Below are 25,407 nucleotides of genomic sequence, written 5' to 3'. Positions count from 1 at the left end.
ATATAAAAAGTTCTAAAAGCACACTTCTATGAAATGAAATGAAATGAAATCTATATTTACCCAGGGTATCTGGGCTAAGCTCAAGAACTTGTTTCCAGCCAGGCCCTGCTCATAGAACACATTTCATCGTAGTGGTTGATGCCTTGTTCAAGGGCATTTCATTTCATTATCTACATAAACTATTCCTAAATTTGATCAGATACAAGATCATATTAATCGGAGGTATAGGCCATTTATAACTTCTCATTAAATATATTTAACCACAAACGCAATCATCAAAAACAAATTAACCACAACAGAAACCACGTTGAACCAATTTATTCATACACGAACAGTTATTGAGTACATTAGTATTTTTAGCATAGCATTTTGCTTTGACAACAGCTGCTAAAAAGAAAAATGAAAAAAAAGGAGTCAAACAGAATCCTGTTGCATCCTTTCCAAAATAAACAGATTTGAGTTCTCCCGTCTCCCAGCAAAATGTGTAAAGTACCCTGGCTCTCCACTTGGGGGCGACAGCGAGAGGCTGCCACTGGACACGATGCCAAACGACACGAACTGAACATAACTTATTACAACTAAAAAGGCATAATAAGGATGCAGTGGGTATATGAGTTCGTTCGCTACTCTTCCTTCACAATGACTCTTCACAATGCAACCCTCCTCCCTGACTCTTCACAATGCAACCCTCCTCCCTGACTCTTCACAATGCAACCCTCCTCCCTGACTCTTCACAATGCAACCCTCCTCCCTGACTCTTCACAATGCAACCCCTCCCCTCCCTGACTCTTCACAATGTCCCTGACTCCTTAAGTATTGCTCTGACATGCTTCAGTGTGGCCTGCTGGGTAGAAGAGTGGGCTACGCACAATAAGGGAGGGGGTCGGGGGGGGTTTGACCACAGACTGCATTTAGACTGTATACGTTCCTTCACAGTGATAGAAGTGAAACACGCCCTCGGCTGTTCAGGCCGATGGGCAGTGCCATGATGTGCCACCCAGTCTTACTTCAGTCAGTCTCACAGGTCAAAAATAAAGAGTTTTGTGGGGGTAAAAAAAGGAAAAGGCATGTTAAGGGCAAGGCAAGGCTATTCTACACCAGATGCTTAAATTTGGACCCTTCCCTTCCATAACGAGAGCTTTTACAGTTTTACACTTAAAGGCTCGATATACTTGGTTGCATGCGGTTTCGCGCACCAAAAAAGAAATAGCGGATCAAAGTCAAAATACCCCCACCGGGACAGGGAGGGTGGTGGTGGACTGGTGGTTCCCCTGCCCAGAGGTGCGACACGTTGGATTTACTGCCGTCAAACAAAAGTGCTGCTCTTGGTGAGAATTGCACACACGGAATTACTGGGGAACAGCTAACCCGTTCGTTGACAGAGAAGGAAGAAGACACCACTGGTACACCGACCGACCACACAGTAGTACAAAGTGCTATTATAGAAAAGACAACAGTCAAAACACAACCGCAGGTCCTACAGTTTAGTGTGAGAGGAGAGAAGCCTCAAAAACAAACATGGTGGGCTCGGTGGGCCCCCTACTGGCCAGCCATCAAAACTGTCTCGTCACCGCTCATCAAAAAAAAAAGAATTCTCTGGAATGTTAAAGAGAGAGTCCTGACTGGGCCACAAACAAGCCGTGGGTTCTGGGGGGGGTGGTGGGTGGTCTGCAGAGGTGGTGGTCATGGGGGGGGGGGGGGATGAACGAAGTCAAGACAACATTCGGCAAGGGGGGAATACGGAGTGGCAGACTTCATCCTTTGCTCAGTTTCTCTTAGCAGCGCCAACACATGGTTCAGTTTCGTTTAGACTAGAGTGGGGGTCCCGTTGAGCCGGATAGGCGGAACGGAGCCCTTCAAAGAGGAATCATTTTACTTCCCATGCCTGCCAGTCTGCTTACTGGAATGTATCAAAGAGTGGAAAGTAGGTTAAATATGATGGCAAAGAGGTGGTCCAAAGAGAAAACAAAAAGCGCTCCAAAATGTCATACACGGCCCGATTAGATTATTAGCCCCGAACCGCAGGATGCAACTGTTCGTTCACACATCTGGGTCTCTCACTCTCTCCTTCCCTAGATAAGAACCCCATACACCTAATTTGCTGTGACTAAGTGCTAAAGACCCACCCCGCTAACGACGAAAAGTACTCACGTTGAAACCTCTTTTCTACTAACCTGGAACTTGTAGCAGGAGGGGGTGGGGTGGGGGGTCATGTATTGGGCTTATTTCAAGTTGCCGCGTAACGTTGCCGTCTAATTCACAGCTGTTGTCTAAGAGCAAATACAACAAAAGACTCCACGAGAACCCAAACTAGTTTAGCAGTGAGGAAAAAAAAAACAGTCATGCTTTTTTTTTTCTTCTCCTTTTGAAGGGAGAGGGGTTCTGCTGTCTAACTATACTGTACAGAGAGGGGTTCTGCAGTCTAACTATACTGTACAGAGGAGGTGGAGAAAAACATATAGGTCTAGTAAAATACTCTGCATGTCGAGCCACAGCTCCCCAGTATATTACCATGAGTTTTCGTAACAAAAATCTTCAAACTTTTTTTTTATTTCTCTTTTTTCAAATTATTTCTTCTACCAAGAAAAATACAAAACATTATTATAAGGCGTAAGTAACTATGTTTTTTTTTCTCTCTCTCCTTTTGGTTTCTGTTTATTATTATTTTTTCAGATTTGTTTTTTGAGAAGCTGTTACAGTGCAGTTGATCCTCAAGGCCGTCGGAGGGGGTATGTCGAGTGGTGGTGGTGGTGGTGTTGGTGTTGGTGTTGGTGTGGGCAGGTTTCACTGCTGCTTGCACTCAGCCGGTGGGTTTGCATCTTTCTGCAAGAGACCACAGAGATGCGGAAGAGGAACAAGGTCAAGGAACAGCAATCTACAGTTTTACACACTCACGCACACACAAACACACCTGTCAAACTGAAAACAGAGCCCGGCGGATACGCGATCCATCAGTCTGTCCCGATAATATTATTGCAATATGCAGCAGATGGTTTCTTTTCAACCACTTTCGGCTTGGTATCCCGAATGTGGGCATGTCCAGTCGGAGGACACCGAAAGAAGATTCCGAAGAAGATTTAAGTTATGGAATAGTCAAAGTAGCATTTCTACAAGCTCACAGTGCTTTGTGATGCATTCCCGAGCTTGTAGATCTGCCATTTTTCAAGATGTGTTAAATAATAGTTTTTCCATTTATCAAAAAGTTTAGTTTTTCATTCATGAGGTTGCTTACAAGTTAAATGTTAAATAGAACTACAAAATAATCTTGGTCAAAACATGGGTGGTCTAAGACTCCAAAATTGAGATCGGAACCCCAAAATCTGGCATCAGTCGGGCTCTACTGGGAACAATCAAAAGCCAAGCCACTGTGCAACACATTCAAAGTGACCAAACCATGGGCCTCGGCCGTGTGTGCATACTGTATGTGAACGAATGTGTTCATTGGTTTGACCTTCAAGAAATACAAGTAAAGTTCTTTTGTTAAATGAGGGACGTGTACAGCACATTGGTTCAACAGCGTTTTAAATGTGCTCCATAAGATGGATTGGATGTGAACAGGCGGACTAGCATCAACGGCGCTTCCAGTGTGCCAGGGTGGGACTTCCTTTAGATCTTGGTTGCAGAGTAAAGGTTTAACTTCTTGTTACGACTGGAAAACAAGGTTGTGGAATCTTAAGAACCATGGTTGGGAAACTTTGACAGGAAGAACAGGAGTCTCAAATATGACGGGAGCACAGTAAACACAACACAGCCCTAGCCGGGGAGCCACAGGCCCAAAAACTTAACTTTTTTCTATTCACTTGGTCATTAAGGTCCACAGAATGAGAGGTCTGCTCTGCCGGAAACATCGCAAAAAAATAAAGTTATGGCCATTTTTGTATAACCCACCATAGACAACCAATATAAGGCAAAATGTCATCATACTTTAAGTAGCATGTGACATGTCAAACTAGGGGCTTTTCATGATTCTGAATCCATTCCAAGCATTCGTTCTGCACGGAAAAAACACTCCTTGGCCTAAATTTGGCCATATCCACTATAGCTGTTTTTAGGCCAAGGGGTGTTTTTTGTGCAAAACTAATGCTTGGAATGGATTCAGAATCATGAAAACACCCTAGTTTGACATGTCACTTTCACATGCTACAGCATGACGACATTTTGCCTTATATTGGTTGTCTATGGTGGGTTATACAAAAATGGCCAGACCTCTCATTCTGTGGACCTTAATGACCAAGTGAACAGAAAAAACACAAATACAAAGTATGTCATGACCCATCAGGTCCTCTCAAATCTTTGGTGCTGGCTCCCCGGCTCTGACACATTCAGATCCATTAGTAAGACGTTACCTTCACGGCTGCTTCTTTAGAGTCAAGGAAAACTCATTTATTTTATGACATATTGTTGTTAACTAGTTGTACGAACGCTTGTTTTCTATTGTTGTATTGTTTATTGGATCTTGTTTAGTCGATACACTTAATTGTTTTAGCTCATGCTCATTTGATTTAGCTATTTTGTCTCATCTGTTTAAGGAAATAGGTAGCTGATATATTGCACTTTTACCTTAGCGCTAGGTATACTCTTGGTTGCTTGTTTTTGCAGAAAATGCACTAAAGACTTCTGGTGATTAGTAGTTTTTGTTCCCTACCCATGTTGAATACACTTATTGTAAGTCGCTTTGGATAAAAGCGTCTGCTAAATGACTAATGTAATGTAATGACACAACATGGCCGTCATTTATTGTCATAGTATTTGCTAGAGTTGCTCCGATCGATCGGCCACTGATTTAAAATGGGCCGATTTTTACTCCAAATGACTCGATCGGTGATCGACAATTTTACCCGATCTGGTACCAGTGGTTCTCAACCTTTTAGTAGTACCACCTCAGAAAATATCTGGCTCACCAAGTACCACCATAATAAGCCTTATGTTAAAATACAGGAGCGTAGACCTGCCCCATCCTATTCAGCTATGCACAGTTAACACAGGAGGGAATTTTAATGTATTTTGTGTTCCATTCCCAAGCCAATAATGCTGCTGCTCTGACGAAACCAAATCCAATGTGGTTAATCAGTCCTTAAATCTTCCATTAACGACTAGGTGTGCTGTCATGCTCGTTTCAGCACGGCTGGGGAGCCTATTTCAACCTATTGCTTGGTCAGAAGAACTACCTCTAGTAATATTTCATTCCACATGTCTTTTTCTATATACAGCAAGTAATACCATTTACATACCAGAATTTACAGATATTAGTTCAGTTGGGACTCTGGACATACGGGTTGAAACCGGCTAGAGGCGCTAGACACTCCTGTAAACCGGCTAGACACTACTGTAAACCCATCTAGCTGTATCCAAAATCTCTGGTGAGCGAAAGATGATAAACAAGCCTAATGGCAAATAATCCGAAAATAAAGACTCCAGGTGGTAAAATATATTTTCCTTTGAACGCGTGGCTTGCGAGAATTTATGATTTTAGCCTGACAGAGGAATGCTAGCACTGTTCATATGAAACCCACCTACAGTAGATAGATAGTGTGTGTATGTGTGTGTGTGTGTGTGTGTGTGTCCCCTCCCCATGTGACCCTCAGCATAGCAAAAAATAAATAAAAAACAGACAGGAGAGCATATTAAATGTCTCAAATTATAAACAGATTAAACTATTACGGTGTGGACTTGTAGGTCAGCTGTGTTCCCTGCATGACACCGTTGTACAGCGAAGCAAAAACACTGGCACTAAGGCAGGAACTGCACAATACATAAAGCACTAACGCATAAAGATATTAAAGCCATAACAATTAATATAGTTGGTTTCACTATTTAATTTAGCCTGTTATTATAGCATTTGAATGCTTGGATGTTTATTATTGTACAACTATATATATATATACTTTTATTATATATTTGAATATATTTCCAATATTAAAAATACAGCGCTGTACAGGGAAAACTGTCTGATACTGAACACACTGCATCTTTAATCTGACTAAAATAATAGGCAAATATTCTGTGAAAATAGGCGAATATCCACCAAAAATAACAGATCTACAAGCTTGCGATGAGTCGTGTGCTTGTGGATTGGTTCAGCAAAGAGATTTGGTGTGGTGGGGTGGAAAAGGAGGAGACCCAAGTATAGTCCCCTGAGGCACACCCCAGGGGTCGCGGCTGCCAACATCCCAGCGCTAAAAAGCCATATCTCTGGGAGAAGTAGCAATCCGCCCAGAGGTAGACTTATGTCACAAGGAAGAAGATAAAATAAAAATAATAATGATAAGAGATGAACAATGACATTCACATGGATCGGAAAACACGACAAAAAAAATATATATACATTCAAAATAAACAAACTGAAGCAGAGTTAAATGACTTGACAAATGATTTTCCTTTTGAAAAAAAAAAAGGAAAATCGAACTCTTAGCCCACGTTTGAGAAGAGGGACACGTTCAAAGTGGATACAAGGACTGGACCAACTTCAACATACAGAACAGAGCAGTGTTGTCTTCGTCGACTACCTTTTTTCACTTTCAAGAGATCCAGTATAAGTCATTTTACACTTGGTTGCATGCTGAAAATAGCAGATAGATCTGCTATTTTCAGCAAGTGTAAAATCAGTCATTATGACGGCATCAAGGCCTGAGAAAATACTTTTTAGTAGACTAAATCAACTGTAGATTTAGTCGACTAAAATCTTATGATATTTAGCCGAAAAGCTATTCAAGAGACTAATGACTACAACTAAAATAAAAATGTGCCGCCAAAAACAACACTGGAACAGATACAGGCACCAGAACGCAAAGCTCAACCAAAAAAAAAAAAAAAAGGTTAAATGGGAAATCCAAAAGTAAAACCAGCAACGCTTTAGGTTAGTCAGTCGGAGGTGGGTGGGGGTGGGGTTAGGTCAGAGGCCAAAGGTGCAGGGATGGAGATGGCGGAGAGAGGGAGGGGGCAAAACCAAAAATGAGCGAGGGGGGAAAGGTGGTTGCACTAGGGCTGGGCAATATCTCACTATTGTATGAATATCGTGATATGAGACTAGATATATAATGTCGTCTAGGAATTTGGATATTGTGATATGAAAATGTCCTGGTTGCAATCATGCAAGCCCCATTTATAACCTTATGAATATTATCCTAATAATCCTACTGAATATTTTATTTTAATTTTTTTATCTGTATAAATCGTCACAACGATAAGAGGTATTTGGGGTCACAGTTATGGTGACATTTGATTTGGAGATGGAATCTTGAAAAAACAAGGAGGTGGCCGCACACGCCAATAGCCAGAGTGCCAATATTTTATTAGGACGCAGCAGGTAAGACAAATGAATCCATCATGATGAAGGCTTAACCACCAAAACGTTGGATTCATTTGTTTTACCTGCTGCGTCCTAATAAAATTTTGGCACTCGGCAATTGGGCCACCTTGTTTTTTCAAGATTCCCTCTGCAGTTCTCTCCCGTGGGCCGGCACCGCTACAAGGACTTTGGTGTGCGTTATAGCATCTTTGTACACGATATTTGATTTGTTTCCACGATATGGCCCAGCCCTCTTGTGCAGTAAGCAGACAGTTCACAGGCTGTACCTACCAGCACACGGTTATTTCTACAGACACCATTTAAACCTAGTGAGGAAAGATTTAAAGAGCAGCTCAAACAAAGGGTGCCCAAGTGATTGGGAGATGAAGAAACAGTCATGAACTTGGGGAAATTAAGCAAGAATACAGAATGTCAATATACTGGACAGCACTGGTTTACAACCTGGAAGTGGGCCCCCCAAATTATAGGCAAAGCAATAAGATTTGAATGATAATATAATGTTAATATAACAAAATGTTTTATTTTTTTTAAATAACTTCTGTTTTCACTGAGATACTGATAAATACAAACTTAATGTTGGTTCCATTGATCCAAGCCGGAACGCAAATAGAAATGCCCTGAAAATGCACTCTGATTCGGGACCCACTTGAAAACCTCAAAAGGTTGAGAACCACTGCTGTGTACAGCATAACAAAAGCGCCTCAAAAGGTTGAGAACCACTGCTGTGTACAGCATAACAAAAGCGCTCATGCTCATTTTACTCTCAGGCATTCCTTACAAGAGAAACATTATGTGGGAAAGACTTCTTTTCATGGGGCTGGTGCTTAGAGTATATATGAATAGAGACGGCACCCGAGTTCTCCTCCCATCCACTTGCATTAAGTTGCTCAAAAGCGCATGAGGCGATTTCACTGTGCATTCTGGGTAGGAACAGAGTGCATTCTGGGATGGATTGGGCCCAAACACATGAACGCGCTGCCGCTGACTATCATTGCAGGCATTCAGCGTTCACGTGTCATCGTGAACGTGCACAATGATAGTCAACGGACCAGCGCGTTCATGTGTTTGGGCCCATGCTGCAATATCAAATTCGGCCACTATGTCCATTTCGCCTCAGGGTTTCATCCGGGTGCCGTCTCTATTCATATATACTCTAAGGGCTGGTGTTAATTAATCTTAAAAGCAGCTTTAACGTGGAAAAAGCAGTATCCTCCAGATGAATCCGTTAAAAAAAAATCAATCAATTTATACAGTCTATGGGCTATGGCCATTATACAACTTTTCTTCCAAAGTATATTCCAATTGTCTATTGCGGAAGTTGAGTCAAGACATCTTAGCAGGCATTACAGCATGCAACAGTGTCACAACAGTCAAATACAATGGTGAAACCAAGACAGACGGACTGAAATAACAGGATTATAATTGATTTTTGGGTTAATTTCGTAGTCTGGCCAGCCATAAATCAAGATTGTCACAAAAAAGGAAAGAAAAGCTGGTGCAAATTAAAACCCTGGTGCAAAACGAGAACAGTTTGTATTCTGTATGTTGAAATTTGACGAGTCATTGTTTAAAAGAGGCTTTTTTTGTTGACGTGGCATATGGCCATCGATGAGTGGATCTGGTGGCGTCTTACCTTGGGGTCGTAGTCGGGATCGTTTTCCTCGTCCGCTTCTTCCTCTCCCTCCTGAACGAGAGAGAGAGACATTAAACAATTTAGACCTGAGGCTTATTGTTAAAGAAAAAAAAAAGGCTTCTAAATCAGTTTTCTGAAAAAACGATTTTTCAAAAATAGCAGATCTACAAGCTCATAGCGCGGCACCGAGTGCCACACTAAGAGCTTGTAGATCTCCTATTTTTCCAATAGCTAAAGTATAACATAATGCTTAAGACACCAAAAGGGTTTCCCGACCAGAATGGGTTAAACATTTGGCCGGACCACTGAACTGAAAACCGCCACAAACACTGGGTGCGGGTTCTCTTCATTACACTGAATAGATAATCCTGGTTATTAACAGTCTACATACTAAAAAAAGTACAGTACAACAAAAGATAACTAAAACCCTTATAACAAAATGTTCTGAGCAAGCAGTGTCTCATCAAATACTAATGAGACACCTGTGGTGTGGATGGAGCCCGCACACCACATGTGCACAATGATTCATTCCAACATGATAAAGCTTTTTTTTGTATTGTTCAGATAAAACTATCAGATCTGGAATGCTGTGCAACATTAATGCCTTGTAGTGCATGTGACCTGAAATGCACTTCTTGATGAATAAAATGTAAGGACTTAAATTACACACTTCTAATTTAAGATTACACACCCTCACCAACCACCTCCTCCTCCTCCAGGGCAAACCCATTTGAGTTTCTTTACACCCACCTCATCATCGGCCTCCTCTCCTTCCTCATCGTACTACAAAAAAAAAAATGTAGGGTTAGTAAGAGACGCAGCTTACAAATTAACAACTCTGGTCTAAGTCACATCTTATGTACACGCACACGCCAAAGAGAATGCCGAATTGTTGCTAGATAGACACTCACATCGTCGTCGTCATCCTCGATGGCCTCTCCTGTGAAGTAGAGCACAGCTCTGGGAACGATGCGCTCGCGGATGAAGTGACCGATCTCAAAATCTGCAGCCAGGATGGCCTCCGAGTCCTCATCCTGAAGGAAGCCACAATCAACCAGGTCTCTAGATCAGCACCATTCCAAACTTATACCCTTATATAGAGGCTCTTCTGCCACTACAGTCTTTGTGGAGCGCAGAAACATGCGTTTGACAACATCATAACTTATTAGTCACTAAAACAAATAATGTCTGGGAATAACACCACTTGAAATGTACACAGCAGATAATTATTATTCTTGAGTTGACTTGAAAAATTACTTACCAGTTCTCCACTTTCAGGGACTGCAAAATGACAAAGAAATGAGGTAAATATGTTAACCACACACGCAAATGCAACACAAAACCCCACCGCTAACAGTCAATTCCCCAAGCTGAAGCTCAACATAGCCATGAATACCTGTAATCGTAGCAAAAACTAAATCATAGAGTTTAGTACCAGAGCAAAAATGGCGACTTCAGCAGCTTTACATAGTGTGGTTACATAAACTCACAGCAACGACATAAGCTTTTCCTCCCAACTATTTTTTCCAAGTGCTTGAAAAGTGCCCGGACTATATTTGCACTTTTGCAGCCACAACTACGGACAACCGTAAAGATGACTTTAGTGGCGACTTTAGTAACGAAATAGTTCAACGTTGATGTTGTGACTTGTGTTTTGAAGTTTTGTCTTTGACTGGCTATTTTGTTGTGACTTATTTTCACATCAATATATTACAATATCAATAATTCCAGATGACATCTAGTCTCATAATATGTATTCAGCCCAGCCCTAGAATAAACTGCATTGGTAAATGGTGCATTTATATAGCACCTTTATCCAAGGCGCTTTACATTCACCCATTCACACACACACATTCATACACCGATTGCGGCGGAAGCCATGCAAGGTACCAACCAGCACATCGGGAGCAATTTGGGGTTCAGTGTCTTGCCCAAGGACACTTCGACATGTAGACAGGAGGAGCTGGGATTCGCACCGCCGACCCATGGATCATTGGACGACCTGCTCTACCTCCTGAGCCACAGCCGCCCATTTCTGCAGTAGTGTGAACAATGACCAGGTGATAGACAGGCCGTTCCTTTATTCTGCAGTAGTGTGAACAATGACCAGGTGATAGACAGGCCGTTCCTTACCCTCTGGCGGGGTAACAGTGTGAACAGTGTGACCAGGTGATAGACAGGCCGTTCCTTACCCTCTGGCGGGGTGAAGAAGTTGAAGAAGGAGTCGTTGGGGACGGTCTTGGTCACCGTCCTGACGGTGCCGCGACCCTTGTGCTTCTGCTTCTTCTTGATTGTTTTCAACGTGACGTTTTTGCCCTTCGTCCAGTCGATCGTGCACCTGGGTGGAGGACAGAAAACCAGTTCAGAATGATCCAGGCTGCGACACTTGGATCAGAGCAGGGGTTGGCAACTTTGACGATGGAGGGCCGCTATATTTCCACACTCACTCCAGAGGGGCCACGTTGCACATTTCTGTCGTAGCAATAGCCGATTTACAAGCTCAAAACACATCGCAGTGCTTTAGGGTGTCGTCCACTCAGTTAACAGTTTTTGTATTGAGTTGTGCTTGAAATGTACTGTAATTCTGCAAACTATTAATAAATACTTCAATCATATTAACACGAGGCCTGCCGGGAACATAGGAATTTTAACACGTAGAATCTTGTGGCCTGCCACAAACGGAAAAGCCGTTTTAACAGCGATGTATTCATTAATGCATGTTTTAATACGATCGTATCGAAATCTACCGTCCGTTAGCTTTGTTATGCTTCTGACCCAATGGGCGCGGCCATTTTGAAAATGCGCGCGCATCCACTTACATTGCCGGCTCTGATTTCAGACGGCTTTATCTCACAGAAGCGACATTGCAGGGGTCGCTTTGTCCCAGACAAGCGTTTTCAACGGCCTGTAGCAGGCGCTGTGATACTCGCGGTCCACTTTTTCCACCACCGACCGAGAGAACAAGCCCCAGCTTCGTCAACACACACGGAATGGTTTCATAGTAAAATGCGATACGGATATTTGGCTCTTCAAAGTAAGTGTCACGCGTGATTAAACCATGGCAATACGCAATCGAGGGATTAATTAATGGCGGCAGGAATTGTGTTAACCGGCGGGCCACATTATGTGATGGTGGGGCCCGCATGTGGCCCATGTATGGATCAGAAGACTAGCCCCCTGGGGGGTCCCATCTAACCCACCGTTAGGAACCAAGTAGTTTAGACTGGGGTAACAAAAAAACAAAAAAGAACTGGTGGTCCTTGCTCTAGTCTCAAGCACTGATTGTCAACCTTTTTAATTGCATTCAGATAATGCCCTCACTGAAATGTGTAATTACATTCCAATTGATTTGGAGCTGGCATGCTTTCCGACAGCCAGCTCTGCCCGTCTGTGTTCTTCTCACCCTGTGCAAGTGTCTGCGTGCATGTTTTCCTCACCCTGTGCAGCCCATGATGTGTCTGCGTGCATGTTTCCCTCACCCTGTGCAGCCCATTATCTCTGTGTCTGCGTGCATGTTTTCCTCACCCTGTGCAGCCCATGATCTGTGTCTGCGTGCATGTTTTCCTCACCCAGTGCAGCCCATGATGTGTCTGCGTGCATGTTTTCCTCACCCTGTGCAGCCCATTATCTCTGTGTCTGCGTGCATGTTTTCCTCACCCAGTGCAGCCCATGTGTCTGCGTGCATGTTTTCCTCACCCTGTGCAGCCCATGATGTGTCTGCGTGCATGTTTTCCTCACCCTGTGCAGCCCATGATCTCCGGCCCGTCGAAGGAGAAAGGGTCGTTTTCATCTGGGACAGATCTCATCTTGTAGGTTTTTGTCAGCAGTGTTTGTGTGAAGAAGTCATTTGGCTCAAAGTAGAATTCTAATGTGAAACTCTGGAACAACAAGAGAGAAAACATGAGACGGGAAGGCTAGGATGTCACTATAAAAAATAATAACTAGAACCGTTGTACACTACTGTGCCATTTATATTGTTGATCTGCCATTTGTCCAGCATCTGTCCAGGATCATTTCACTAGGTTGTCGCAATTACATGGCATCCATATTAACATGACACTGGACAATCGGTACATGGCATCCATATTAACATGACACTGGACAATAGGTAGACGGCTGTCAATAGAATAGCACCCATGTTGACTGAATGAGCAGTAGATAGCGCCCATGTTGACTGAATGAGCAGTAGGAACTCACCATAGGCTGTCCTGGGTCTGAGAATTTGACTTTGATATCTTGTAAGTGTTTTAGGATTGGTTCGTCGTGTTCCTGGGGAGAAAAAATGATATTGTGAGATGGGGAAACATAGTTTCATGTGTTGCGCCATGATGACCATAATTAGAATCCCTGTCATTGTACGAGACAACGAAAATGAGGTAGCAATCCAACAAAGTGCATCACACACACACAAACCATTTCACAGTATATTATATTGCACATCAGTCCATTAACAGACTGCACAAAGTCAAGTGTATCAGATGTGTAGTGTTGAGAGCAATAACAGCCATTCCTCAGTTTGTGTTTGCTTTGATGGCCCAATAGTGCCTCCCTGAGGACAGCAGTTCAAGTCACCTGGGCGCTTTGAGTCCCTGTCCAATCTTCTCCACCAGAGCCAGGCCCCAGCCTGCGTGCAGAGCACACTACAGACTCCTAGCACAGCAGTTGTCCAATTAGGTTTCAAACTTGTCACAACACTCTCACGGCTCTGGCATGACGACCATTTACTTCTCCACCTTTACACACGTCTCCACTTCTAATAAATATTGAGGGTGTAAGCGGCTTTAATTGACCCAACGAGGCGACACAGCAGTCATCCTGCGTTCTACTGCCCTTGCACGATGCACAGAACAAACACTGCATAGTCACACAACCTCTCTCCTTACCGTCGATACGGTTACATGCAAGACGTTGAAGGACTATTGTAATCCATATACTCGGCCTCTAGTATCACAATACTTGATTGCCATAGAGTGTGGACTGGCTAACCAAATAGATTTTTTTTAAAGAATGTATTCAAAGTCTATGGCTTTATAAGGAGCTCCACATCTTTGTGGCGCTTGCCATGTCGGCCTATCCTGTAATTTAATTTTACTGAGACACGTGCAGGCAGACGCATGCGTTTCTATTAGTCAACGGATTTGGGACAGCCCAGCATTCACTTCACATAATAATTTGGGGGTCTAGTTATGTGCAGCTCTGGTCCCCAACAATACTAAATGTTTCTCCTAGTCCATTCCTGCAGAAAGACAATAGAATAGGCTATGGATATCTGACTGATAAGTTGCGTGCTATACCTGATGCAATGACAACTAGCCTACCAGGACAGCTCCACTGTCTCCTCCTCTCTGCTGTCATACACTGAAACATGACAGTTGGGAGGTCGAACACCTTTCTTTTTATTTCTGACAATTGACAGGCCAAATACATATTAGCTTTTAATAATTTCTTAATTACAGTGCAACCCCCACATGTCACAGCAGGGTGTGAAACCACCTCAGGCCAGTAGGTGGGAGCAGAGAGCCAGTTCTCCTCTGGGAGAGAATTTGCATCTGGAGTGACCTAGTTTCCTCCAGCAGCAGCAGCAGCATATCCTATTGCATCGTCTGGTCCGTCCATCCTTCCATCCTCACCTTCTGTCTGTCTGTCTGTCTGTCTGCCTGTCTATCCTTCCATCCTCGCCTGCCTGCCTGCCTGTCTGTCTTCACCTGCAGCGCATCCTCTGTCTGTCTGTCTGTCTGTCCATCCTCACCTGAAGCACGTCCACTGTCTGTCTGTCTGTCTGTCTGTCTGTCTGTCTGTCTGTCTGTCTGTCTGTCCTTCCATCCTCACCTGAAGCACATCCACATTCTATCTATCCATCCTCATCTGTCACTGAGCACATCAGTATTGTTTTTGGCAGCAAATTTTGATTTTTAGTTTTAGTCATAGTCTCTTGAATAGTTCATTTAGTTTTAGTCACCTGGAATGTCTTGGTGTTAAATCTAGTTTTAGTCGACTAAATGTCATAAGATTTTGGTCGACTAAATCTACAGTTGATTTAGTCGAACAAAATGTATTTGGGCGGGCCTTGATGCCGTCGTAATGACATTTTTTTTACTTTTTACTAAAATGACTTATACTGGATCTCTTGTCCACTAGTCCATTCCTAACATTTTAGTCTAGTTTTTTTTTGTCAGTATATTTAGTCTTAGTTTTAGTCATCATAGCTTAGTTTCCATTTTGTTTTGTCAGTGGAAAAAGGTAGTCGACGGAACATTTTTCGTCTTCGTTTTAGTCGACGAAGACACTGGAGCGCATCCTCCCTTCCTCACCTGCAGCATGTCACTGAGCAGGTCCACATTCTTGAAGACCGTTAACCAGAACTCCGGGATGCCCTTGGGGTCCTCCTTCTCCTCGTCCTTCTTCTCTTCCTCTACCTTCGCCTTCTCTTTCATCTCTTCCTAAAAAAAAAAGAAAGAAAAACAGGAGAGTATTGATGGAGGGATGAAAAGAGAGGAGAGGATGATGGAGGGATGAAGAGAGAGAGAGAAAGACAGGAGAGGATGATGGAGGGATGAAGAGAGAGAGAGAAAGACAGGAGAGGATGATGGAGGGATGAAGAGAGAGAGAGAAAGACAGGAGAGGATGATGGAGGGATGAAGAGAGAGAGAGGATGATGGAGGGATGAAGGAGGGATGAAGAGAGAGGAGAGGATGATGGAGGGATGAAGAGAGAGAGAGAGAAAGACAGGAGAGGATGATGGAGGGATGAAGAGAGAGAGAGAAAGACAGGAGAGGATGATGGAGGGATGAAGAGAGAGAGAGAAAGACAGGAGAGGATGATGGAGGGATGAAGAGAGAGAGAGAAAGACAGGAGAGGATGATGGAGGGATGAAGAGAGAGAGAGAAAGACAGGAGAGGATGATGGAGGGATGAAGAGAGAGAGAAAGACAGGAGAGGATGATGGAGGGATGAAGAGAGAGAGAAAGACAGGAGAGGATGATGGAGGGATGAAGAGAGAGAGACAGGAGAGGATGATGGAGGGATGAAAAGAGAGAAAGACAGGAGAGGATGATGGAGGGATGAAAAGGCAGAGAACGACAGGGGGGGGGGTCTCACCTTCCAAACAATGATTTTTATTCCCCACCCGCACTTTAATTAACCCATTCTGACCTGAGATCAGATTCTAAAAATGTCTTCTACATCCTGACAATTTTCTGAAAAAGCTATGTTTCTATGTCAGTCATTCTTCGATTTTTCAAAAATAGCAGACCTACAAGCTCGTAGCGCGCCACTCGGTGGCGCACTACGAGCTTGTAGATCTGCTATTTTTCGATAGCTAAAGCATAACATAATGCTAACACCAAAAGGGGTTCCCGCCCAAAATGGGTTAAATGCTTCACTCAGCAGCGCTTCATCCACCAAATGCCACAACATGGAGAATTAGCATTCAGCAGCGCCGCAAAATTAAATCTCTATTCCAATCACCATTAGCACCGTCTCAGGATGGGGTGGGGGGGGGGGGAATCGAACAGGAATAACTCCAGTTCCAATAGAGGCAGTAAAAGATCAAAAAGCTGCATTGTGAGATTTCTCATTCACAACACAAGGAATGAAAACATTGCACCTTGATGAGGGTTCCATTGAGATAATGACCATAACATCTCCTTCCATGTTTTTAGAAAACCACAATACTGCCTCCTCAAAAGGCGCGATTCATACTCCTATTTTAGAGCCGAATAAAAGTCGGTTCAATGTGACATCATTTGAGGTTCGGGGGGGCGGGCACCGTCCTAAAGTCGGCTCTTCGGTGCTACTGAAAATTTCTGACCGAAACAGCGGTAAAATAGGAGTATGAATCGGCCCAAAGTTGTTACGGTGACTTTATACATCTGGGTGGGGTGGGTTGCAGCTTTGAGTCACTCCAATAAAAGGTTTTTAAGCGGCATGCAGGCGTAAAAGTCACCTGTACCTGCTTACTTACTGTCAACTCCAATAAAGGTTTTTAAGCGGCATGCAGGCGTAAACGTCACCTGTACCTGCTTACTTACTGTCAACTCTTCCTCCTCGTCTGCCTTCCATTCACACTCCTCATCCGTGGGTTCGTAGATTGCTTTGACGATGTCACTCCTCTGTGGGGAAAACAGTGAGAATGGCAGAAAATGTCAGAATTTGGAACAGCAATCGGGCAGAATGGCATTGTATTTGTATATCATTTGAACCCATTTTGACCTGAGATCAGATTCTAAAAATGTCTTCTACATCCCGACAGTTTTCTGAAAAAGCTATGTTTCTATGTCAGTCGTTCTTCGATTTTTCAAAAATAGCAGACCTACAAGCTCGTAGCGGCGCGCTATGAGCTTGTAGATCTGCTATTTTTCAATAGCTAAAGCATAACATAATGCTAACCCCAAAAGGGGTTCCCGCCCAAAATGGGTTAATATGAATATGATATGAATATTGCAGCCCAATATGGTGTAAAACGTTCTCTCTTTATCTATATGGTCCGGTCCTGTATGGGCCACGGTTGGTGCTGAGAAATATGCTCTCTTGAGTCTTGCGAGATCAAATGAATGATTCATAATTATCTTAATAGCCTAATTTTTGTATAATGTTTTAGTTTACGTGGCACAGTGTCTCTCCAGAACTCACAGCAATTTTGTTATTTTTTTAATTTGAATCTTAATTTAATAAATTCGATTATTCTTGTATTTTTTTACATTCGAATATGGAATATTCGTTGGCAGCACTAGCAGGCAGGGTGCCTGCAGTAGGGCAGCAGAGGAGGACCAGAGTTCCGAAGCGCTTGCTTCAAAAGATGCAATCTCCTCAGAGGGAGTACGATGCCAACATCTAGAGGGGAGGCTGGAGATAGCAGAAGCCCATAGTGGGCAAAAAAAAAAAAAAACTCCAAGAAAGACACGGCTGTTGTCAACCAAGATAAACGCAACATGAGCCCACTTGCCAAGCCAACACATTAGTTCCCTAAGACAGCGGTTTGGCAGGGGATACAGCTTGCTGCTGTGTGTGTGCCCCATCCGTCCTACAGTATATCAATGCAGTCAGCTGTACCACCCTAAAAATCAGAGGGTGTCAACATTTCGGGAGTTTCAGAGGGCATAAAAAGTACAAATTTCAGAACGATAGTCCATTTGTGTGTTGGGTTTTATGGTCCGCTCGCTTGTCAGTGCTGCCCTGACCGTTTAAAAAAAATGAACGTTTAAACCTTCTGTGCGAATAAAAGGGTGAAAAACGATCAGGAGTTCCCACCTGGACCTTCCCACCTGAAAGAAAAAGAACTGCAATATATTCTGGGCTCTGCCTGAACCGGCCTTGCTTTCTTTTCAAAACGGAAAGCATCCTTCTCCTTAAATCTCACGCTAGCTTCAAACAGAAAGCATCCTTCTCCTTAAATCTCCAGCTAGCTTCAAAGAGCAGCCAAGCGAGGGGGAGGGGGGTGGGTGTCTGTGCTGGCTAAGCAGAGGCAGAAACGGCAGCGCAAAATATCTGCGCATACAGATGGCCGTCTGATCGAGGCCAACATATGCTGTGGTAGAACGACTCCTGCCACAATGTTCTAGAGCGCGGTGGGGCGATAGTTTTTTTGTTGGACGACCAAGTATGCGCGTCTCAGCTCAGGTGTCACAAAGCAAAGACACTCGTTGTGCAGTTCAATGTTAACTGTTCAATACACATACGGTTCAAGAGGCTTGGGGGTCCCACAGATTCCTTCCTCATTAAAGTCTATGATATAGACGACTACAGTTTCTATGAATACTTTGCCGATATACAGAAATGTAAAGGCATATTATATTCCTTAATGAAATATGTATTTGACCATTGACGATACAGGGCCAGGCGATGGCATCTGTGTATGTGCGTTTCTCGGCCACACGCGCGCGCAGACAGCGTTACATTCACAGAAAACCACCCAATGATAGAACAGCAGAATTTGTGAAAATGTTATAATGAAATATGAAAATATATATTCTTTCACAGTGAATGCTTTTAACTCAAATATTGGTTTCTGGTTGGGTCCCTGGAACAACATATTTTCAGACGGGGGTTCCGCAGCCAAATGCAGATAATTCTGGGGGTCCTTGACATGAAATAGTTTGAGAACCACTGACACAGAAACATGGGATTTTCTGAAAACTGTCATGATTTAGAAGACATTTTGTAGTATCGAGATTTAGAAGACATTTTGTAGTATGGAGCTAAGGTCGAAATGGGTTAAGAAAACACCACCAGGATGGACTGTGTGCGGTCCAGGATGGACTGTGTGCGGTCCAGGATGTGTGCGGTCAAAGTACGTACTTTGTCAAAGAGGGGCTGGTAGAGGGCGGCGTACTTTCTCTCCAGTTCATGGACCTCCTCGTAGAACTTGGCCTCGATGTGAGCGCATTTCACCTGGAGGTTCTTGAGGGCGTTGACGCGTCTCTTTACAATCTTTGGTAAACTGAGGAGGGCAGGGACAGGGACACATGATGAGGACACACACCAGGAGGACACACAGGGACAGGGACACATGAGGACACCAGTGGTGGTAAATAAAATAAAAACATTGAATTTCTTATTCCGAAATATTTATTTAAACTACATGGCCTTGATCCCTTAACACTTTGAGAGCCCACGCAAAACTGCCCAAAAATCACTATCACCTAGAAAATCCATTCATATTTTTTATAATTCAGCTGACTGTGGAGACACATGCTGGACCTTTTTACTTTGAAATGTTTTATAGTTTCTGAGTTATTTAATTTAAACGCCAAATGCATTCTCAATGGCGAAAACACAAACTTTGGCACCACGTATAAAATAAAAATAAAACATCGTTATGATTTTTCTTTTTTTTCAAAGACGTCCACAGACGTCTTGGGCACTGCACGTGCGGTAATACCAAAGACGTCCACAGACTTCTTGGGCACAAAATGTGTTAATATTCAGTTTGACAATATGTGCAACCATGTTTCTCGAAAGAAGTAAAACACACCGGTATCATAATATGGTTGCATGACATCGCCACAGAACTAAGGAAAACAACCTTTAGGAATCAGAGTGGAGTTGACACCAAGTTCTCGGAGGCACTTGCCCCTCGGGCAAGTACAGGTAATTTTCTACTTGTCCAAAAGGTGTAGCCCACTGGCCCGAAAAGTAAAATTGTCCATTATAAAATGGGTAAAATGTGCGTTTGTAGAACAAGTCAATGGTCACGTTGTTCTTCGTGAATAGCCAATAATATTTAATGAAGACACCCGGTCGGGCAACCTGAAAGCAAACTCCACTTGCTGGGAACGTTTTATTTATTTACTTGGCACGGGCAGTCGGAACAACAGTTAGGGTCAACCCCTGGCCCTTTGTTGTTGTACCAAGTGGTTAAAATAAAAAAACCAACAGAGCTTTTGTTTTTTTCTCCATTGAAAGAATGTCTGTATGGTGATAATGCTAACTAGTAATAATTGTGACGTTCCATTCGAGAGAGAATGTTAGTGTATTTTGTAATTAACAGCTGGCCTCTGGAGACGTTGGGGCCCCCAGAGATTGCAGTGGAATCTCCGCCGAGTCATTAGGTTGCTAAATGGCATCATTGCTACAAAAAGTGCCTCGAGTAGGAGACGTATGCGCTTTGGTTAAGACCACGGGACCAAGACGTCAATAAAGGGGTGTCTGTGCTCTTCACATGGGACAGTGACACATACAGTACATGAACACTGGCACACCCAGGGAAGCAGCCGCTTTGAATGAACCGCTTCTACGTTTACGTCACAAGTTAAGGATAGTCACCTAGATTCAGTCTCACTCTACAAAGTAATGGGCTTGATAAGCTCGCAGTCGTTTGTCATTGACAGACAAATATCACAGATCTTCACTCGTTTGTTCGTGTCTGCCTTCAAGACTGCTATTGAGATAACAGCAGCTCTTCCAGTTTTTTTACCAGAATCATATGATGTTGCCAACAAAATCTCCACCATTACAGTCAGCTCTCCCGTGTTTGAAGCCACAACATAGAAGAGTGTGCAGTTTTGGAGTCAAGATCGGCTTTGGTTTCTTTCAATAAGATGTGATATAGGAACGTTTCAGATTAGGAGTATGTCTGCTCACTGGGATAAATTAAAAAAAAATCAAAACAAACGAGAGAGCACAGGAGACTGTCTGGCACGGTGAAGTTATGGCTAGAGCCATGCAGTAAACCAGCGCAGCGCTTGCCTCGGGGTCTCTCTGCGAGTCAGGATGGACATCCAAGTGCCTGCTTTAATGGCAGAGTGAATAAATGATGCCATGCTTGCTTAAGAGTGGCAGTGATTGTTGAGGTCTCACCTCTCCATGTACCCCGAGGGCGAGCCCACCAGGCCGTCCAACCTCTCCTGTAGAGCGGCCAGGATCTGTGGGTTCTGCATCATCTGTACTGTGAGCTGGCGAGCTGTGGATGCACACACAATATGACACTTTAACAGCCGCGTTCACAACAGCGTAGAATGATACATTTTGGCCCTGCCGGTGCTAAATGACAGGAAACACACACACACACACGTGTACGTGCGTGTGCGTGTGTATTACAGTTTCACAGAGTTGAATAACAGTGGCATGTCAATTATAGATGGTTAGGTTTGTAAATTAAAACAAATCATGCATGTACAACGTACAATAAGTACACGTATATCTAATTGCCGATGTTCCAAGATCAAGAACAGAAATGCCGAACAGCTTCCGTTCTCTGCTTTTGGGATGTTAAGTCGGAGACTCTGTGAAACACTTTGGAAGTTGTGGAATAGTTGTCTGGCTACGCAATACCATGAAGGGCAATAAGGGCCTTATCTAGAATGCAAATGAATTCTAGATGCAAATTCTGCCTTTATCAACACCCCGAACACAGACGGATTGATCAAGAGTTATTCACATTTTAAGATTTTCGGTGTCATCCACTAATTGAGTGGGGGGGGGGGGGGGGGGGGGAGACGACATTTCGGAATTTCGGATGAGGTCCCAACCGGAATTGAACTTTGAGTGTTGCCCAACAGGCGCTCCCAGCCTGTGGAGCGATGCGCTCTGTTACGATATCAATAAAGTTCCGTCCGGTTATTAATCGCCGTCCTGAGCGTCGAGCGCTATTTGATAGAGAGAGACCTCCGTTTAAGCCGCTCAGGGTGTTAACCACATGAACCATAACGTCGATATTCTGGGGCAAAAGCTTGCAAAGCGTTGTGATCTTAAAGATTTATTCATTTATTTTTTTCCTACAAAAGACATTTGGTGTAAAGGGAAATACTGGCATGCTTAGTACAGAGCTATGGGGGACCCCAGTACAGAGCCATGGGGGACCCCAGTACAGAGCCATGGGGGACCCCAGTACAGAGCCATGGGGGACACCAGTACAGAGCGATGTGGGACACCAGTACAGAGTCATGTGGGACACCAGTACAGAGTCATGTGGGACACCAGTACAGAGTCATGTGGGACACCAGTACAGAGCCATGGGGGACCCCAGTACAGAGCCATGGGGGACCCCAGTACAGAGCCATGGGGGACCCCAGTACAGAGCCATGGGGGACCCCAGTACAGAGCCATGGGGGACCCCAGTACAGAGCCATGGGGGACCCCAGTACAGAGCCATGGGGGACCCCAGTACAGAGCCATTGGGGACCCCAGTCAACGATTTATATTCATAGTACGACAGTGTGGGGAGCCGATTATCTGCAAGCTCACAACGTGACTAGAAAGCAAGCGTAAATATGAGGCATAGCAACTTATTGTTGGATATAGGGACATACAATAAAGCACGAGCGTATCCCACGTACTGTAAATGGGACAGATATTCCTGGACAACTCGGGAAGCGAACCAGGATTTTGACAGCCGTGTTAACGTACACGCCGATTCACTCAGCGCTTAATGCGAAGCAAGTGAAAATGGGGAATGCACTGCTCTTTGACAGCTGGACAGGTACAATGTGTCCTCAAAGCCCACTCGGCTAGCTAACTGCAGAAGGTGAGTTGACAAGTATTGACATCCGGAAATAATTTGTACCAATTTTACAGCCTTGACAATATTCCAAAACTCAATAGTATCTACATCTGCCACCTGTCTCCTGTGTGTGTGTGTGTGTGTGTGTGTGGGGGGGGGGGGGGTATCGATAATCACGCATCTCCTTTGCCATAAGACAGTGGTTCCTAAAGTGGGAGGGGGTTCCAGGGGGTCCCCAGCTAAATGATAGTTTGGAACCAAATGGACCCTTATGGGTCTGTAACTCGATCTGACTGTGCAAATGGAACCAGTTAAATTAAAATTGATTTTAAAATATAAATTTGGGGTCCTAGAGATAGAAATGCCATTAAATGGGGGTCCGTAGACTAATGCATGTCAAACTGGGGGTCCTTGAAATTAAACGGGTTGAGAATCACTGCTAGAGCCGTAAAGATCTTCTCTTATGGGGGGTCCTGGCATTCCCTTTTCACATGGGGGTCCGCGGGCTAATAAGTGTCAATTTGGGGGTCCTCGACATGACAAAATTAAATGGCAGTGGGAACCATAAGACAATCGTGTGCAGCGCAGACGACTAAAAAGCGAGGAGGAAGCTGCTGCATAATTTATGACCGAGCCAGCAGGCTTACTTTCTGCTTTCCGTTGCCTTTAAATGCCAACGCCAGGTTCCCAAAGCTCTTCAGTTGAGATTCATGGGGTCACAACTCACTGCATTGTGTTCTGTTGACCCACTCTCATTTTCTCAGCATGCAAACAGTGGCAAGTTGGAACTCTGCATTTACTCTCATTGCAATTCTAATAATTTCACTGGGCGTTTGAGGCTCATGCAAGGAGGTTTTCGCTGAATGCTTCTGTGCGTTTATGTGTTACTGTTCACCGTCAGTCAGCCATGACTAGCCTTTTGCTTATTTATAGTCTAAAGTCTAAACCATACTTCAAGAATTCTCAGTAATCTAATATCTATCCACAATAGGCTGCAAGTAAGCCAATTCATTAGAACAGACCATTTATTTTAGATCTATTCCAAGGAGGTATAAAAAGGGCGTCCAATATGAATTAAAGTTTCCAAGTGACACCCCTGGGACTTGGCTGACGGCCAGGCTGGATGTCTTTGACTCCAGAGCCCTCAGGAGGATGGAAGGCATCTCGTGGAGACAGCATGTCACTATCTAGACTTTAAGAGAGCTAACCCAAAAGCTCCCAGCATCTCGCCTCGTAGCGATGTGGCGAGTGCGTCGTTACCTAGTATGGCCACGTCACCCGCCTGCCAGAGGATCATGTAACTACCAAACCAAACAGGGTTGTGTCTTGTGTCGTCGTGCCACAAGCCTCATCCATGTAACTACCAAACCAAACAGGATCTTGTCATTGTGCCACAACCCTCATCCATGCAACTACCAAACCAAACAGGGTTATGTCGTCGTGCCACAACCCTCATCCATGTAACTACCAAACCAAACAGGGTTGTGTCGTCGTGCCACAACCCTCATCCATGTAACTACCAAACTAAACCAAACAGGGTTGTGTCGTCATGCCACAACCCTCATCCATGTAACTACCAAACCAAACAGGGTTGTGTCGTCGTGCCACAACCCTCATCCATGTAACTACCAAACCAAACAGGGTTGTGTCGTCGTGCCACAACCCTCATCCATGTAACTACCAAAATAAACCAAACAGGGTTGTGTCGTCGTGCCACAACCCTCATCCATGTAACTACCAAACTAAACCAAACAGGGTTGTGTCGTCGTGCCACAACCCTCATCCATGTAACTACCAAACTAAACCAAACAGGGTTGTGTCGTCGTGCCACAACCCTCATCCATGTAACTACCAAACCAAACCGGGTTGTGTCGTCGTGCCACAACCCTCATCCATGTAACTACCAAACCAAACAGGGTTGTGTCGTCGTGCCACAACCCTCATCCATGTAACTACCAAACAGGGTTGTGTCGTCGTGCCACAATCCTCATCCATGTAACTACCAAACCAAACAGGGTTGTGTCGTCGTGCCACAACCCTCATCCATGCAACTACCAAACTAAACCAAACCGGGTTGTGTCGTCGTGCCACAACCCTCATCCATGTAACTACCAAACAGGGTTGTGTCGTCGTGCCACAACCCTCATCCATGTAACTACTAAACTAAACCAAACAGGTTTGTGTCGTCGTGCCACAACCCTCATCCATGTAACTACCAAACTAAACCAAACAGGGTTGTGTCGTCGTGCCACAACCCTCATCCATGTAACTACCAAATTAAACCAAACAGGGTTGTGTCGTCGTGCCACAACCCTCATCCATGTAACTACCAAAATAAACCAAACAGGGTTGTGTCGTCGTGCCACAACCCTCATCCATGTAACTACCAAACCAAACAGGGTTGTGTCGTCGTGCCGATACCTTTGCTGTTGACGTCTTCTCCCGTCTCCTCCTCCTCCACCTCTTCCACGTCCTCCATGTCTGCGGGGTCCAGCTCAGCCTGGTCTTTGCTGTTCAGGGAGACAAA

At 44.1% G+C, this 25,407-nt stretch overlaps 1 protein-coding gene across 2 annotated transcripts in view; it reads right to left on the bottom strand.

Moving 5' to 3' along the window:
* Positions 1 to 302: 302 nt before the first annotated feature.
* The window catches only part of nap1l1 (nucleosome assembly protein 1-like 1), a 36,978-nt gene continuing 11,873 nt past the window's right edge, over positions 303 to 25,407 (bottom strand). Inside the window, exons 3-16 of one of the 2 annotated variants that reach the window (XR_013788997.1) lie at positions 25,302 to 25,390; positions 21,239 to 21,341; positions 19,238 to 19,379; positions 16,972 to 17,052; positions 15,254 to 15,382; positions 13,140 to 13,211; positions 12,681 to 12,820; positions 11,135 to 11,280; positions 10,204 to 10,223; positions 9,854 to 9,976; positions 9,693 to 9,725; positions 8,943 to 8,993; positions 2,395 to 2,823; positions 303 to 2,359 (exon numbers count right to left, since the gene is read on the bottom strand). Coding sequence is in view for 1 of the 2 variants with exons in the window: in XM_079494480.1 (XP_079350606.1) it covers positions 2,785 to 2,823; positions 8,943 to 8,993; positions 9,693 to 9,725; positions 9,854 to 9,976; positions 10,204 to 10,223; positions 11,135 to 11,280; positions 12,681 to 12,820; positions 13,140 to 13,211; positions 15,254 to 15,382; positions 16,972 to 17,052; positions 19,238 to 19,379; positions 21,239 to 21,341; positions 25,302 to 25,390 (1,168 nt within the window). In the remaining variant the exon portion in view is untranslated. Of the gene's footprint in view, positions 2,824 to 8,942; positions 8,994 to 9,692; positions 9,726 to 9,853; positions 9,977 to 10,203; positions 10,224 to 11,134; positions 11,281 to 12,680; positions 12,821 to 13,139; positions 13,212 to 15,253; positions 15,383 to 16,971; positions 17,053 to 19,237; positions 19,380 to 21,238; positions 21,342 to 25,301; positions 25,391 to 25,407 lie in introns of both variants that reach the window. The other variant, XM_079494480.1, reaches the window with a different exon arrangement.

Source organism: Electrona antarctica (assembly GCF_951216825.1).
Source record: "Electrona antarctica genome assembly, chromosome: 23".
Classification (NCBI taxonomy): Eukaryota; Metazoa; Chordata; class Actinopteri; order Myctophiformes; family Myctophidae; genus Electrona; species Electrona antarctica.
The sequence above is the reverse complement of the archived record's forward strand: the minus strand, read 5'-3'. Positions and strand labels throughout refer to the sequence as shown.